The sequence below is a fragment of the Macaca fascicularis genome, chromosome 5 (genome assembly GCF_037993035.2).
Source record: "Macaca fascicularis isolate 582-1 chromosome 5, T2T-MFA8v1.1".
NCBI classification, from domain to species: Eukaryota; Metazoa; Chordata; class Mammalia; order Primates; family Cercopithecidae; genus Macaca; species Macaca fascicularis.
Genome location: NC_088379.1, coordinates 146,844,248 through 146,859,603, shown reverse-complemented (window position 1 = coordinate 146,859,603; position 15,356 = coordinate 146,844,248). Strand labels below are relative to the sequence as shown.

General features: G+C 36.5%; 1 protein-coding gene across 5 annotated transcripts in view; it reads right to left on the bottom strand.

Moving 5' to 3' along the window:
• IL15 (interleukin 15) overlaps window positions 1-15,356 on the bottom strand; it is a 98,380-nt gene that overhangs the window by 12,645 nt on the left and 70,379 nt on the right. For 3 of the 5 annotated variants that reach the window (NM_001287676.1, XM_074039133.1, XM_045391839.3), the window contains 1 exon segment: window positions 273-383. In NM_001287676.1, coding sequence (NP_001274605.1) covers window positions 273-284 — 12 coding nt within the window. In that variant the 5' untranslated portion in view covers window positions 285-383. 5 annotated transcript variants of the gene reach the window in all.

The window sequence follows — 15,356 nt, the reverse complement described above, 5'->3', positions numbered from 1 at the left end:
GTGTACAAAGACATTTAGAGAACACAAAAGAGTGGGATAAGTGAAATAACACATTTATAATGACAAGAAGAGCCTTAAGATGGTCAATAGAGTTTTTAAAAACCTATTTAATTTATTTTCAAAATAAGAACAATCCAAATGTGAACATACATCTATGACATCCCAAGATCTTTAGAGAATAACCATGTAACTTATTGCAAAGACTCTGAGATTCAAACGACCTTTTAGGGAAATTCCATATGCTATTTTCATCTTTTTTTTTTTTTTCTTACCGAAATTCTCATTACTCAAAGCCACGGTAAATCCTTAAGTATTGAAGAAGAGTTGGCTATGGCAGGGGGTTTCCAGCAGCCATCCATCCACGATGCTTCCTACAATACAATCTAGGGTAAAGTATGATCCATTAAAAACACAAGTGGACTAGTGAGAAAAAGAAAGGGAGGGAATTAATACTTATTGAACACCTACCTTTTAATAAGCACTCTATTAGTTACTTAACAGATGCATCACCTTTAATCTTTATAATAATCCTATGGAGGAAGGTTAGTAGCATTTGGGTAAGCTGCTCTAGGTCCACAGCAAGTACATGACAGCCAGCATTTGAGACCAGGTCTGTCTAATTACAAAGCCTTTGCAAAACTTTTCTATTATATTATGTCCCTGAATTGAAAAATTCCAGAGTCATACTAGTAAAAAGAAAAAACAAATACTTAGATTTATAGAAGTACTGATTGTTAATCAGTTTACAACAGCAGTAGTCATTTCTACAGTCACTGAATATGTATCTTCAGTCTTTTAAATAAACCACTGTTAATCATTTGAGAATTTTGTAACCAAGAAAATTTTATTTTTTCACTCAAATCAAGTGAAGAATGTGAAGATTAAACATTCCTAAATTCAACTCTATGTCATTAAAAGCAGTTTATAACCAAAATATACAAAAATACAAACAACTATTTTCTGCCCTTTAAAATAGTATATATGTGGTGACCTCTTCCACAAAAAATCAAAATCTTCCACAACCCATGACACAAATATTCACTGAATTAAGTTCTATAAACTCAAATAATTAAATTATTATACTTTTCAGATGTTTCTGAAATATAAAAATGGCTGCTTTAAAATATATTATGTATAACTCACAGAAAGAAAAAGCTAACACTTATTTAAGTATTAAGCAAGATATAAAGGTGTATCCAATAGAAATACCTTTTTGTCCACAAGAACGTATCAAATCTAATCTTCCTGTTACACATGATCTAAATCACTCATTGATTGGTTTATTTAAAGCAAACCTTCCTTATCACTCTCATTTTATAATTATTCCCTTTGTCTATATTATCTCAGTGCTTCAAATTTTTTATAGAACTTTACAGTTATCTTCATCATTTCATCCAAAGGCTCTTACATTCCCTACCTCCCTTTTAGTTGTGGTATCCTCAAATCCACATTTTTCAAACAGCAATAATATTGACTTGGGATTGAGCAATGCCGTGGGTGATATAATTTTTAATTAGGGCTTACTAAGCTACTTTTGTAAACAATTTCATTCCTGGCCTCTTATAGCAGTGAGGCTTTTCAATATCACAATGGATTTTCACTACCCTGCTCAACTACATCCTGCTGGCATAAGTAAAAAAAACCTAAGTGTTTAGCCAGAATACTCCACAATAGAGTGTGATTGCCAAACATGGAGGAATGCAATAGAAAATGTCCTCAAAGGTATCTAATCAAATAATGATATTGGAAGCCAGTGTAGATGGAAAGAAGTATTGGCCGGGCGCGGTGGCTCATGACTGTAATCCCAGCACTTTGGGAAGCCGAAGCAGGCGGATCGCCTAACGTCTGGAGTTCGAGATCAGCCTGACCAGCATGGAGAAACCCCATTTCTACTAAAAAAATATGAAACTAGCCAGGTGTGATGGTGCATTCCTGTAGTCCCAGCTACTCGGGAGGCTGAGGCCAGAGAATTGCTTGAACCCAGGAAGCGGAGGTTGTGGTGAGGCGAGATCATGCCATTGCACTACAGCCTGGGCGACAAAAGTGAAACTCCATCTCAAAAAAAAAAAAAAAAAAAAAAGGAAGTATTTTATAGCTCTGCTTGCTGCCTGAATCCATTTTCTGCTGCTAGAAGAGAACACCACAGACTTAATTCATAAGGGATACAAGCTCATTTGGCTCACAGTTCTGCAGGATGGGAAGTACATGAGCATGGCACTGACATCTGCTAAAGGTCATCCTGTGGCGGAAGGGTACAAGGTGAAAGCAAGCACACAAGACAGAGAGGAAACTGAGCCAAAATCACCCTTTAATAAGGAGCCCACTCATGCAATAACAAACTCACTCCCTCCATAACTGCATTAATCCATTTGTGAGGGCCCTGTCTAGTGAAAGTGCCTAAAGAGGTACCTAATTACCTGTTAAAGATCCCACTTCTTAACACTGTCACAATCACAGTTAAATGTCAACATGAGTTTTGGTGGAGGCATTCAAACCATAGCATTCTGCCCCTACCCTCCCCTCTCTGCTAAATTCACGCCCTTCATACAACGCAAAGTATATTCATTCCATCTTAGTAGGCTCAAAATCACTCCAGTATTAATTCTAAAGTTAATACTGTTAGTTAATACTTATCTAAATCTAGTTAATCTAGTTATCTAGTTAATCTAGTCATCTAGCTAATACTTATCTAAATCAAATATGGGTGAGATTTCATCCTGAAGGCAAATGTTCTGTAACCACGAGCCTGTGAAATTAAAATAAGTTATCTGCTTCCAAAATACAACGTGCGAAGGTATAGAATAGACATTCCCATTCTAAAATAGGGAAATAAGCAAGAAAAGAGGGATAACTCATCTGAAACAAGTCCAAAACCCAACAAGGAGAACAATATTAAATCTTAAAGTTGGAGAATAATTTCCTTTCACTTCATACTCTGCATCCTGGGCACTGAGCGGGGGTTGGACGCCTAAAGCCTCAGGCAGGTCAGATCCCACGGCTTTCCTAGGCTCAGCCTGTGCTTCAGTTGTCATGGGTTGGAGTCTCGTGCCTGAAACTTTTCCAGACTACAACTCTACATTGTTAACCATAGTTCTGGTATTTTGGTGGCAACCCCATTTTCTTGACTCCACGAGGCACTGCCCTGTCGGGGGTTCTCTGTGGTGGTTCTGCCCCTGTGCAAAGTCTCTGTCTGTGTCCCAAAGAAGTCAGCATCATCTTTTGAAGTCAAGGTGGAGGAAGCCATGCCCCCTGAGTTCTTGTATTCTGTGAGACTGCAGACTTAACACCACATGAATTTCACCAAGGCTTAACACCTGTATCTCATGAAGCAGTGGGTCAAGCTGTAGCTGGGGCCACTTAAGCCATAGTTGGAGTGGCCGAAGAGTGTTGCACCAGAAAGTAGGGAGCCAAGTCCCAAGGCAGACCTGGGCAGTAAGCCCACGGAGAGCAACCAGGTGGGGCCTGGCACTGGAAACCATTCTGCCATCCTAGAACTCTGGGCCTGTGAAATAAAAGAGACTAAATCCCAGCCCTGTCCTCAAGGAGCTCACAGGGTAGGAACTGTTTGGAATCTTGTGACTAGGTCTCACTGCAGGGTGACTGGTGACTCACGGCAACACTGAAATTGCAGCAGGATGGTATTGCCCAGGGAAAGTACATCGTGAGGTGAGCAAGTTCACACAGCCAGGCATCTCTGTAGTGTTCATTCTGAAGTGAAAACTGTCCCTTAGACTCGTAGTCACACAGTTGCCTCTGCTCTAGTTTTTCCTTCTGCTTCAAATATTCTTCACTCAGATATTGTTGGGGCTCACGCCATTGCTATTTCCCAAGCAAATAAATGCTTGTGAAAATAACTGTAAACATCTTACATTCTATACCAATATTATAGTTCTTCCCAGTGAGGAAAGATGATCCGACATACTTGATGTTTTGTTTTATTCTGCTTATTAACTTGTCTAATCACACATTTAAAATTAAACATACAAGAATGAAAGATTTACAAGTATTGGTTTATTGAGTTAAATACATCATCCATTCATTCAAACCACTAGAAAAGACACGACAAGACTGAATAGAATATAGAGATTATAAGACAGCATCACTTTCCTTGATTCATCTAGTAACTATTCACTGAACATTTACTACAGGCTAGGCATTTTTTATGACCTTGGAGTACATCAATGATGGCAGAACACAATTTTGATTTCAGAAAGAAAGATGGACTATATAGAAAATGCACAAATAAATTATTATAATTTTGTATTTTATTAGAGAGTGAAAAATTATCTAGGAAAAAGGAAAAAAAGGAAAGAAGGGTGAGGCTGAAATTTTGGGTGGTCAGGGTGAAGATAGCAAGGGTGTGAACCCCAGTAGTATCTCTGTGAAGACTATTTGAAGCGGAGGGAATAGATAGGGCAGAGGCAACTGTGTGGCTATGAGTCTAACGGACAGAAAAGAAGCCAGTGGAGTGAGCAAGGGCAAGAGTAATCTGAGATGAGGTCAGAAAGGTGGAGGAGAGGAGGACCTGAATCTGCTTTGGGTGGCAGTGGAGGTAGAGACACGTGGTTAGAGTCTGGAAACATTTTTTACGACAGGACTAGTAGAATTTCCTGACAGATTGTAGGGTACAGGAGGAAACAAGAGAATGAGAATGACTCTGAGTCTTTTCCTCTGAACACTGGAGATGATGGAGCTGCCATCAACTGAAACAAGCAAGCCTTGGACAGAGCTGATGCCTTGAGGAGAGGGGACAGGTCAGGAGTTTCAGTTCTGGACATGCTGAGTTTGAAAGGCTCATTAGATATGCACAAGGAAATGTCAAATACGCCATGGGATACGTAAATCTGGAGTTCAGGAATGTTACTGAACTGGAAATAGATATGCGACTCATGAGAGTGCTCATGAGGGAGTGGTGTAGGTAGAGAAAAGGACCAAAACCTAAGCATGGGATACTTCAGTATTAATTAGGTTAGGGATTATAAAAGAAGGACCAGGAAAGAAAAATCAAAAGGAATGACTACTGAAGAAGGGGAAAACGCAGTCAAGGGAAGTATATCCAGCAAAAAAGAATGATGGACACATCCAATGCACTGACAGGCCAAGCAAGACACAGTTTCAGCACTGACCAGTGGGCTTGGCAACCCAGAGGTCATGTCAGATGACTCTGACAATAGCATGTTTAGGGGTATGATGGAGGGGGAAGCCTGCCTGGGATGGTTGACAAGAAAGTGGCAAGAAAAGATTTTGTAAATGCTAGTGCAGGAAATGTTGTTAAGAATCCTGCTCCAAAAGGGTGGAAGGAAAGGGGGTTGTAGCAGGTGGTAGAAAGTGGTGGAAATAACAACACGTTTGCATGCTAATGGGAATGACTTATTAGAGAGGGGGAGTTAAGGATGTTGGTGGGGGTAGGAAGTGCCAGAGCAATGTTCTCTAACAAGCAAGTGAGGATGAGGATGTTAGCTCACCTCCGAGAGGGGGTGAGGGCTGAGTCATCTACTGTCACAGGAAGGAATGCTGAGTTATAAGGGGGGTGGGGCTGGTAGCTAGGTGTAAGTTTTCTACTATTGCTTCCATTTTCTCAGCGAATTAAGATAAAATGTCATGAGCAGAAAGTGAAGATTGGAGGAGGATGGGGAAAGGAGGAGGATGACAGGGAAGAGGACACACAAAATAGCCATTTAGGTAACTGGGAGAATAGTATGAGAGCCTGGCCTATTGAAGGATCAATGTTGTGAATGGCTGTAGAGTGAGATTAGTCATTAAGGTTGTATGTGTTTTCTCCAGCCACACTAAGCTGAAAGGGAAAGAAAGCCTGGAATAGGTAAGATTACTGGATTTAAACCTGTTGTGTGTATACCAAGATAGTACAAGGAAGAGAGGGGCAAGGGATTTCAGATTATATGTAAGGGAGTGATTGGGAGATTTGTCCAGGAAATTTTACTTCATATCTTTATTACAGGACTTCATAAAGGTAGTGTTACTTGAATCATACCATGAAGGTCGGATATATTCTAGCCATGAGTGAAAGGAGAAAAACAGCATTGAGGCAGAAGGCAGAACCCAAGCAAGGCCATATGCAAACAAGTATAGCGTGTTTGCAGATGACTGTGAGCCATTTTCCTAACAGTGTGAAAATAGTGGTCGGCAGGACTCCACAAAACTGTCACCATTGTTTAATGCAGCAACTGTTAACACTTTGTGTAGAGGGACGGATAATGTTTCATGCTTTGCAAGTCTTGCAGACTTTGTCGCCAGTGATTAACTCATCCACTCTAGTGTAAGAGCAGCTATAGACAACACATAAACAAATGGGTATGGCTGTGTTCCAATACAACTTTATTTATAAAAACAGGTGGTTGATGGATTTGAATCACCAACCACCTGCTTTGACAAATAAGTAGTCGGTTTTGATAAATAAACAGTTGGTTTGCCAGCTCTTGACCGCTACAGCTCTCTTAATCAGTCCTAATTTAATCACAGCTGAGAGAGTGATATCTTTAAACATTTCCAGTCTTCCTATCATTAATTGCATTAAGACATTTTCAGTAATTGCTTTCAAGCTGTTTTAAATTGACACCAATGTGAGATTTTCAAATAAGAAATTTCCTCAAACTTAATCTGTGTTCAATATCAAGGCTAAATAAACCCCAATACAAACTATAGTAACTTGGATTACTATAATGATTTTTAAAAATTCATTCATACAAATGTAAGACCTGAGGTTGGTATTAATTCTCCTATAAGACTACCAAACATGTTTATAAGGCCTATAAATTTCAGTTTATCAAAACCAAAAAAAAAGATTAGGTAACTACTTCATACAAAGGTATACAAATATATGTATCTTTTTAAATGAAATACCTTTAAGTCCTTTGGAATGCTTAAAATAAGACAAATTTGTTAATTATATTGAAATGTTTCCAAAGCAAACAATAATCTATATAAATATTCTTTGAACTGCCACGGACAGAGGTAGCAGTAAGATTTGGACATCTTAGTTTTAATCACTCTCAAAAAGCATTAATTAAACATATAGTGGGTAAATATAGAAACACTATATTTAAACAATATATTTATATATAGAAATATATATTTAAACAATATTTAATATATATTTAAAAATATATTTATTTATAGAAATATATAAAATAAATACAGGAACACCTCAGGTAGTTTATCATTTAAGGTAAACAAGGGATATTCATTTATGTGGCTGGAGGGGATATATGATAGATTCTCTTACCACTCTCTGATCATAGTTTTCTGTAGCACTATGTTCATGGGCTATTGTCATTTGGTGCAAATGTTTTGGAAAATGTTTGGTATAAATGTTTTTGAAAAATCCCAGCTCGTATAATTCTCTAGGGCAGGAACAATGGACAGCTTCCTCGGGGCAGCAAAGATCTATTTAATGTACTCTCCAGAAACAATCAATGATATCTGTTCCTCTGGTCAGTTTCCCAAAGCACTTCATTCAAACACTTGCTAAAGTGAAGAAATTATCCCGAGCCGTAGTACAAAAGAATAAAAAGTTGGAAATTATGAGATAGATAGGTCTAGAAATTCCAACATAGTATCCAAAAGGAGTTCCATAAACAGATAGCAAAGAGACAACAGACAGAATGAAATAATCAAAACAGTCATAAAATAAAAGTTTACAGAGCTGAAGTAGAACACAAGCTTTCACACTGACGGGGCATAAAAGGGATAATTGAAAAACACAGCAATTTGAATTGAATTTCCTGATTCCAGGATAACGAAATATATGCTAATAGAAAGCTATTTAAGGACAAAAATCAGAATGAATCTGATCATGGTACTTACAAGACAAGATAATTCATCTTCAAGGTTCTAAGTGAGTATGAGTTTGAACCTAGAAAGCTATTAGTATTTGAAAAAGAGGGCAAACACATTCCTTCATAGCACGTCTTAGAAAATATAAGACCCACAGAATGTCCATCAAATAATTACGTAAAAAATGCATTCCAGAAAAATTAAAAAGTTATTCAAAAAAGATGTGGGATATAAGAAAGAATGCAGAATTAGTAACATTTATATTTGAGTCTAAATCACTAATGGCAATTCATTAAAGTACATTTTTGACATCATTCATTTTGCAAAAATGTGAAATTCTTGTGGTCAGAAACCTTGTGTATCTTACTAATTACTGTACCTGCAGTACCTACAACACCTATAAGCATGCTAAGCATATAATAAGCACATATGACGTATTTACTGGATTTGATTTTTGATTTGTTTATATTATAAATAGATTGTCCTTATTCTCACAACTATCAGCATCTTAGCTGCACTAGCTTCCCTAACCAGAAGGTGGCCCAGCCAGTCACTGTAATAAATACTATCCTAAATAGCACACTAACTTTACCCCATATTTCATCTCTTTCTACTACATCCATCTCACCAATTTCAAGTTCCAAAGTGCTAAGTATTTCTGGAAAAACCATGCCAGTATAATTTCATGAGATGTAACTTGCAATGGGCTTTCTCCACATCCTGCTAATTCTTTCCTACTCTCTCTGACATTCTGTACCATACTTTTAAATAAACTTTATTGAGATACAGTTTTAAGATAATAAAATATACACTTTTTTTAAGCATACAGTTTGCAGTTTTGATGACAGTATACACTCATGAAGTTACTACCACAACCATGATATAGAAAATATTTGTAATTATAAAAAATTATCTCATCCTCCTTTTCGGTCACTGTATCATCAGTCCCAATGCTAGGCAACTACTGATTTAGCCATGTACTTTTCCAAGTAGCAATGTGCCAAGAAAATCATGGATAATTTCCCTGGGGGAAATGGTGTAGGAAAAGGAAGAAGAGGAAGTAAACTCATACTGTGATGATTATTTTATTTGTGGAATCTGAAATACACTTATGCTGATTAATTGCAAAAAATCAAGAGAAAATTTAACTACGAAAAAAAAAAACCCCAAGCCAGACATGTATAATTTCCAAACCAAAACAAAATAAAATGAACAAACAAAATTCAAAGAATCTAACAGAAGGTTGTAATAGCAGTAGAGGTAGTGGGGACAGGCAGAAAGAAAGAAGAAAAAAGCAAGTGCAGTAAAAATATACAGAAAAAGCAATGTGGCACTAGTAGGTCTAAACATACCAGTAATCATTCACTCACGCAAGCAAAGATGTAAATAAACTATATTTGACTACTAAGAGATGGATACTAAGATTAGTTAAAAAGCAAACACAGATAAATTTTAAAATATGAGTTTATAAGAAATGAAACAAAAATAAAATGATACGAAATGCTTAAAAATTACAAAAAAAAGGATATGCCAAGTAAATGTGACTGTAGTAACAAGAATAGAGAAAAAGTAGAATTCAAGTGAGAAGTGCTAAACAATATAATGGATAATGCACATGGATAAAAGTTAAAACTCTCTGAGAATGTTCATTAACACTGGCTCTTGAACACCTCCCACTACTAAGACATAAGATGATACAGCTCAATGTTTTCTTGATATCAGACCCACTAATAGAGGGTATCCTGCCCCAGAGGCCAATAACTGTCTCCATCGCTGAGGCCCTGCTGTCATTCCACATTAACAGTGGACTGAATTTTTTAAAATGTGGTACATATACACCTTGGAATACTATGCAGTTATAAAAAGAAGGAAATCACATCCTTTGCAGCAGCGTGGATGCAGCTGGAAGCCATTATCATAGGCAAAATAATGATTTTTAATGATTTTCTGTTGAAAATCAAATACTGCATCTTCTCACTTATAAGTGGGGTAAATAGAAACTGGGCACTGAGTTAGTGTGGGGGGAGGGTGGGAGGAGAACAAGGGTTGAAATACTACTCATTGATTACTGTGCTCACTACCTGGGTGATGGCATCATTCATACACCAAACCGCAGCAACACACAATTCACCCATGTAACTAACCTGCACATATACGCCCTGAACCTAAAATAAAAGTTGAGAAAGTAAATAAACAAAACCCTCTGAGAAGATATAATAGTTATGCATGTTTACGTGCCTAATAGTATAGCTTCAAATTATACAGAGAAAAATGAATAGGAAAAGTAAGTTAAAAATATTTTAACCTAGTTTTTTAGAAATTTAAACATATACAGAAATCAGTGAAGCTAGCATTGATATGCCAATAAACGAGCTCTCAAAAAAAAATCGTTACTTTGTAGCATTTGCCAATTTTTGTTGTATAAAAACCTCACTATACTGACTTCAAAATATCAATGGTTTAAAAGCTGGCTCGTAAAATTCCTAACTATTTAACCATTGGCCCTAATGAGCCAATTAGAGCTGGCTCCAGCAAACCAATGCCTAGGGTAAATTTTAAAACCACAATGAACAACCTTTTTATGTAGTATATATGTACATTTGGTTAAACAGATTAGATACATGACATCCTACACCACAGTGATAGTACATTAAAAATAAACATACAGAATATTCGTAAAAGGTCATCCATGACCTAGACCTAAAGTGTTTATGTCCTAGATCTAAAATAAAGTATCAAACATTACAGAAATCTAAATTCATACTTGTTACATTATATGATCCAAAAAATCCAAAAAATTAATAATATTGAACTATTAAATGGAATATTGAATCCCAAAAATTTCAATAATATTGAATTACAAATTAATAATAAAAGACTAGCCAATAAAAAATCCTGTCCACTTATAAATATAAAATTATCTTTTAAAGTAATCCTAAATAAAAGAGGAAGTCAATCTGGAAATGGCACTTAATTAAAATACCTGTCCAAATGAAGTCAGAAAGATGACTGACTATAGTTACCTGGTGCTTCTTCCCCCAACTAAACGGGATCAAAACAATGACTAAACATCTATAATTTGACTGGAGTGACTGAGGAAGTATGATGGAGAGCACCAGGGAAGTGGCAACATCCCTGGGAAGCGCAGAAGGCGAGAATAGCACCATAGAGAGGAGAGCAAGTAATCTACTTCTGCCACAATGTCATCTTCACCAGAATTAGCTCAGAGTCAGGGAGACTTCTTCTTATGGGGTAAAGGTAAGCTGTAAATCCCCAGCAGTGCCAATTGTTACCACACATGCCAGAAATCCTTGCTGCAGGAGAGTTTCCTGGTCCTTACAGGTTTTGAATCCAGTTTGGAGATTAGCCAGAAGTTTGTACAGCTGCACTGCCTCAGAGTAGGAGCCCACCTTCAACACCTCCTACCCTTAAGACCTAAGATGATACAGCTCAATGGCTTCTTAAAACCAGACCCAGTACTAAGGGCCAATAGCAACTGACTGTCTCCATCCTGAGGCCCTGCTCTCATTCCATGATGTTCACATGAATGCTTGCAACTCCACAAACTCAGCTACTTAGAGCATAGGCATATCATGATGACCAAGACCCCAGTGTCCAAACTCACACGGCACACCACCATCTCAGGGAACAGGCAGATATGCACAGCAGGAAAGCTTTGAAACAGCCACTAGCCATGTTACCAACACATACCTGTGCTTCACAGCCAGCAAGCACACTGAGCATGTATGTGCCTGTACCCAGCCTGGCAAGTGGTTGTGTGGCAATCCACTCCTGTGAAAGACAACTGCAGAGCTGCCTGGCCTTACTGCACCCACAGACATTCACATGCAGCCTGACATCCAGTCCTGCAGCAGCTCTGCCTCTCCAACAGACTGCCACAGGGATGCTTGGCATGGTTGTGCTCATCTAGTTTGGTGGCAACCCTGCCTCCCTGAAAAGAAAGTCACACAGCTACTTTGCTGGCAGCATCTCTGTAAGCTCAAGTCTGGCCCAATAGCCAGCACAGCAGTAGCCACTGACTCTCTGGAGAGGTAGCCAGACAGCTTGTCAGCTCACTGTGCCCACACATGCCCAACCTGAAAACCAACCCAGTGCTCCCACCCCAAGAAAACTATGCCACTGCCTCAAAAGCTCTCACAGCGTAGACCACTGAGGCAATCACAGACATCACTGATGAGTATTATAGCCAAAGAAACTGCACAGATACCATGCTACTGAGTCCACCCAGAATCAAAGCCATTCTCCATACTGAACTTACACCCTAGGAGTTATCTACAGGAAATGTCTCTCCCTAAAAAAGCTACTCTATAAAATTGGAAACAAAAACTATTCTACTATATGAACAAATATCAATGCAGAGACAAAGGAAATATAATAAAAGCAAGAAAACATGATACCCACAAAGGAACACAATAAATCCTAGTAGAAGACCCCAAGTAAAATGATACTTATGAAATGCCTAAAAAATAATTAAAAATTGTAATCTTTAAAAAACTCAGTGAGATACAATAGAACACAAACAATCAATAATTGGAATGAGAAATTCATAATATACAAATATAATTTTAAAAGAACCAAACAGAAATCTGGGAGCTGAAAAATTCGATAAGTGAAAATTTTAAAAATACAAGTGAAAATTTTGACAATAGACTAGATCTTTCATGAAGGAATTTCTGAACTAGAAAACAGGTCTTTGAAATAACCCAGTCAGATGAAAAACACAGAAATGAGAACGAAAGAGAATGAAGAAAGTCTACAGAATACATGGGATACAATTAGGCAAACAAATATTCACATTATAGGAATGCCAGATGAAGAAGAAATTTTTTTAAAAGGCATAGGAAACATATTTAATGAAATAATAGCTTTAGGCTTCCCAAGTATGAGGAGAGATATAAACAGCCAGATTCAGGAAGCTGAAAAGTCCCTAATTAAATTGAACCCCAAAAGATCCTTTCTGAGGCACATGATTATCAAACTGTCAAAAGTCAAAGACAAAGAAAGAATTCTAAAAGCTGCAAGACAGATGTGTTAACTCACATACAAAAGGATCTCTATTAGACTATCAGATTTTTCAGTAGACTAGGAGAGAATGGCATGATATATTCAAAGTGCTGAAAATTAAAAAAAAAAAAAATCAGCCAAGAATACTATATTCAGTAAAGCTATCCCTTCAAAAATGAAGGAGAAATGAAGACATTCCCAGACAAACAAACACTGATGGGATTCATCACCACTCAACTGATTTTACAAGAAACGCTTAAAGGAGTGCTACAATTGGAAATGAAAGGCTGATTATTACTATAATAAAAACTTGTGAAAATATAAACCTCACCAGTATAGGTAAATTCATTCAAACTCAGAATATCTGAGCGTTCTAATGTTGTGCAAATCTTTTAATATGAAGGTTTAAAGTTAAAATCGTCAAAAATTACAACATCTACATAATGGGTAAAGAAGTAAATTAAGGAAACAGATATATAAATAGTGAAGAAAAGAGAAAACATCTGGAGTATTTTTATGTGACCAAAATTAACTTGCTATCAGATTTAAATAGACCATAAGACTGTTTATTCTCATAATAACCACAAAGAAAGATACAACATATATAACATATACAAGCAAGGAGAAAAGAAACCAAGCTTAGTACCACATAAAACCACCAAACCACAGAGATAAACAATAAAAGAGGAAGAAAGGAACAAAACATTTGCGAAATAACCAGAAAGTAATTTTTTTAAATGTCAGGAGTAAGTTATTATCTATCAATAATAACCTTGAATGTAAGTGGACTAAATTCTCCAGTTAAGAGATAAGAGAGTGGCTAAATAAATTTTTAAAAGGAAGCAACTATATGCTGCCAACAAGTGTAACACAGACTGAAAGTGGAGGGATAGAAGAAGATATTTCATGCAAACAGAAACAAAAGGCAAGCAGAAATAGCCATACTTATATCAGATAAAATAGGCATCAAGTCAAAAACTGTAAAAAGAGGTAAAGAAGGTCATTATATAAAAATAAAGAAATCAATTCTATAAGAGGATGTAACAACTATAAATATTTATGCACCCAACACTAGAGCACCCAGATATCTAAAGCAAATATTATTAGACCTAACAGGAGAAATAGAGGGCAATACAGTAATAGTAGAGGACTTCAATATACCACTTTCAACAATGAGCAGATCATCTAGACAAAAAATCAACATAGAAACATTGGACTTAAATTATACCATAGACCAAATGGACCTAACAGACATTTACAGAACACTGCATCCAACAGAGTACGCATTGTCCCAACTGCATATGGAACAGTTTTTTAGGCTAGATCACATGTTAGGCCACAAAACAAGTCTTAAAAATTTTAAGAAGACAGAGATCATATCAAGTATCTTTCCTAACCATAATGCAATAAAACTAGAAATCAATACTAAAATTAAAACTTCAGAAAATTTAAAAATACATAGAAATTAAACAACTTATTCTTAAATAACCAATGGGTCAATGAGGAAATTAAAAGCGAAAAACTTGCAGCCATAAAAAAGGATGAGTTTGTGTCCTTTGTAGGGACATGGATGCAGCTGGAAACCATCATTCTCAGCAAACTATCGCAAGAACAGAAAACCAAACACCGCATGTTCTCACTCAGAGGTGGGAACTGAACAATGAGATCACTTGGACTCGGGAAGGGGAACACCACACACCGGGGCCTATCATGGGGAAGGGGTACGGGGGAGGGATTGCATTGGGAGTTATACCTGATGTAAATGACGAGTTGATGGGTGCTGACGAGTTGATGGGTGCAGCACGCCAACATGGCACAAGTATACATATGTAACAAACCTGCATGTTATCCACATGTACCCTACAACTTAAAGTATAATAAAATAATAATAATAATAATAATAATAATAAATAAATAAAGTGAAAAACTATTTTCTTCAGACAAACAAGAATGAAAACACATCATATCAAAACCTAAGGGACATAGTGAAAGTAGCTCTGAGAGGGAAGTTTATAACAGTAAATGCCTGCACCAAAAAAGAAGAAAGATTTCTAGTAAACAATCCAATGATTCACCTCAAGGAACTAAAAATAACAGGAACAAGTAAACCCAAAACTGGTAGAAGGAAGGACAGAAATGATAAAATTCAAAACATAAATAAAATATAGACTAAAAAAATAAATTCATATAAAAACCAAAACAAAGATTTGGCTTTTTAAAAAGATAAAAATCAATAAACCTTTACCTAAGCTAAAAAACAAGAGAGAGATTCAAGTAAATAAAATAAGAGATGAAAAATGAGACATAACTGATACTGCAAAAATGCAAAGGATCCTGAGAGACTATTATGAACAAGTAAACACCAAAATAATTGATGACATGGAAGAAATGAATAAATTTCTGAGCACATGCAACTTATCAAAATTAAAATATAAAATCTACCAAGAAATATAAAATATGAACAGACTGATAATGAGTAAAGAAATTAATAACAATTAATATAAATTATTATTTATTATTATCACTAATAAGTCTTC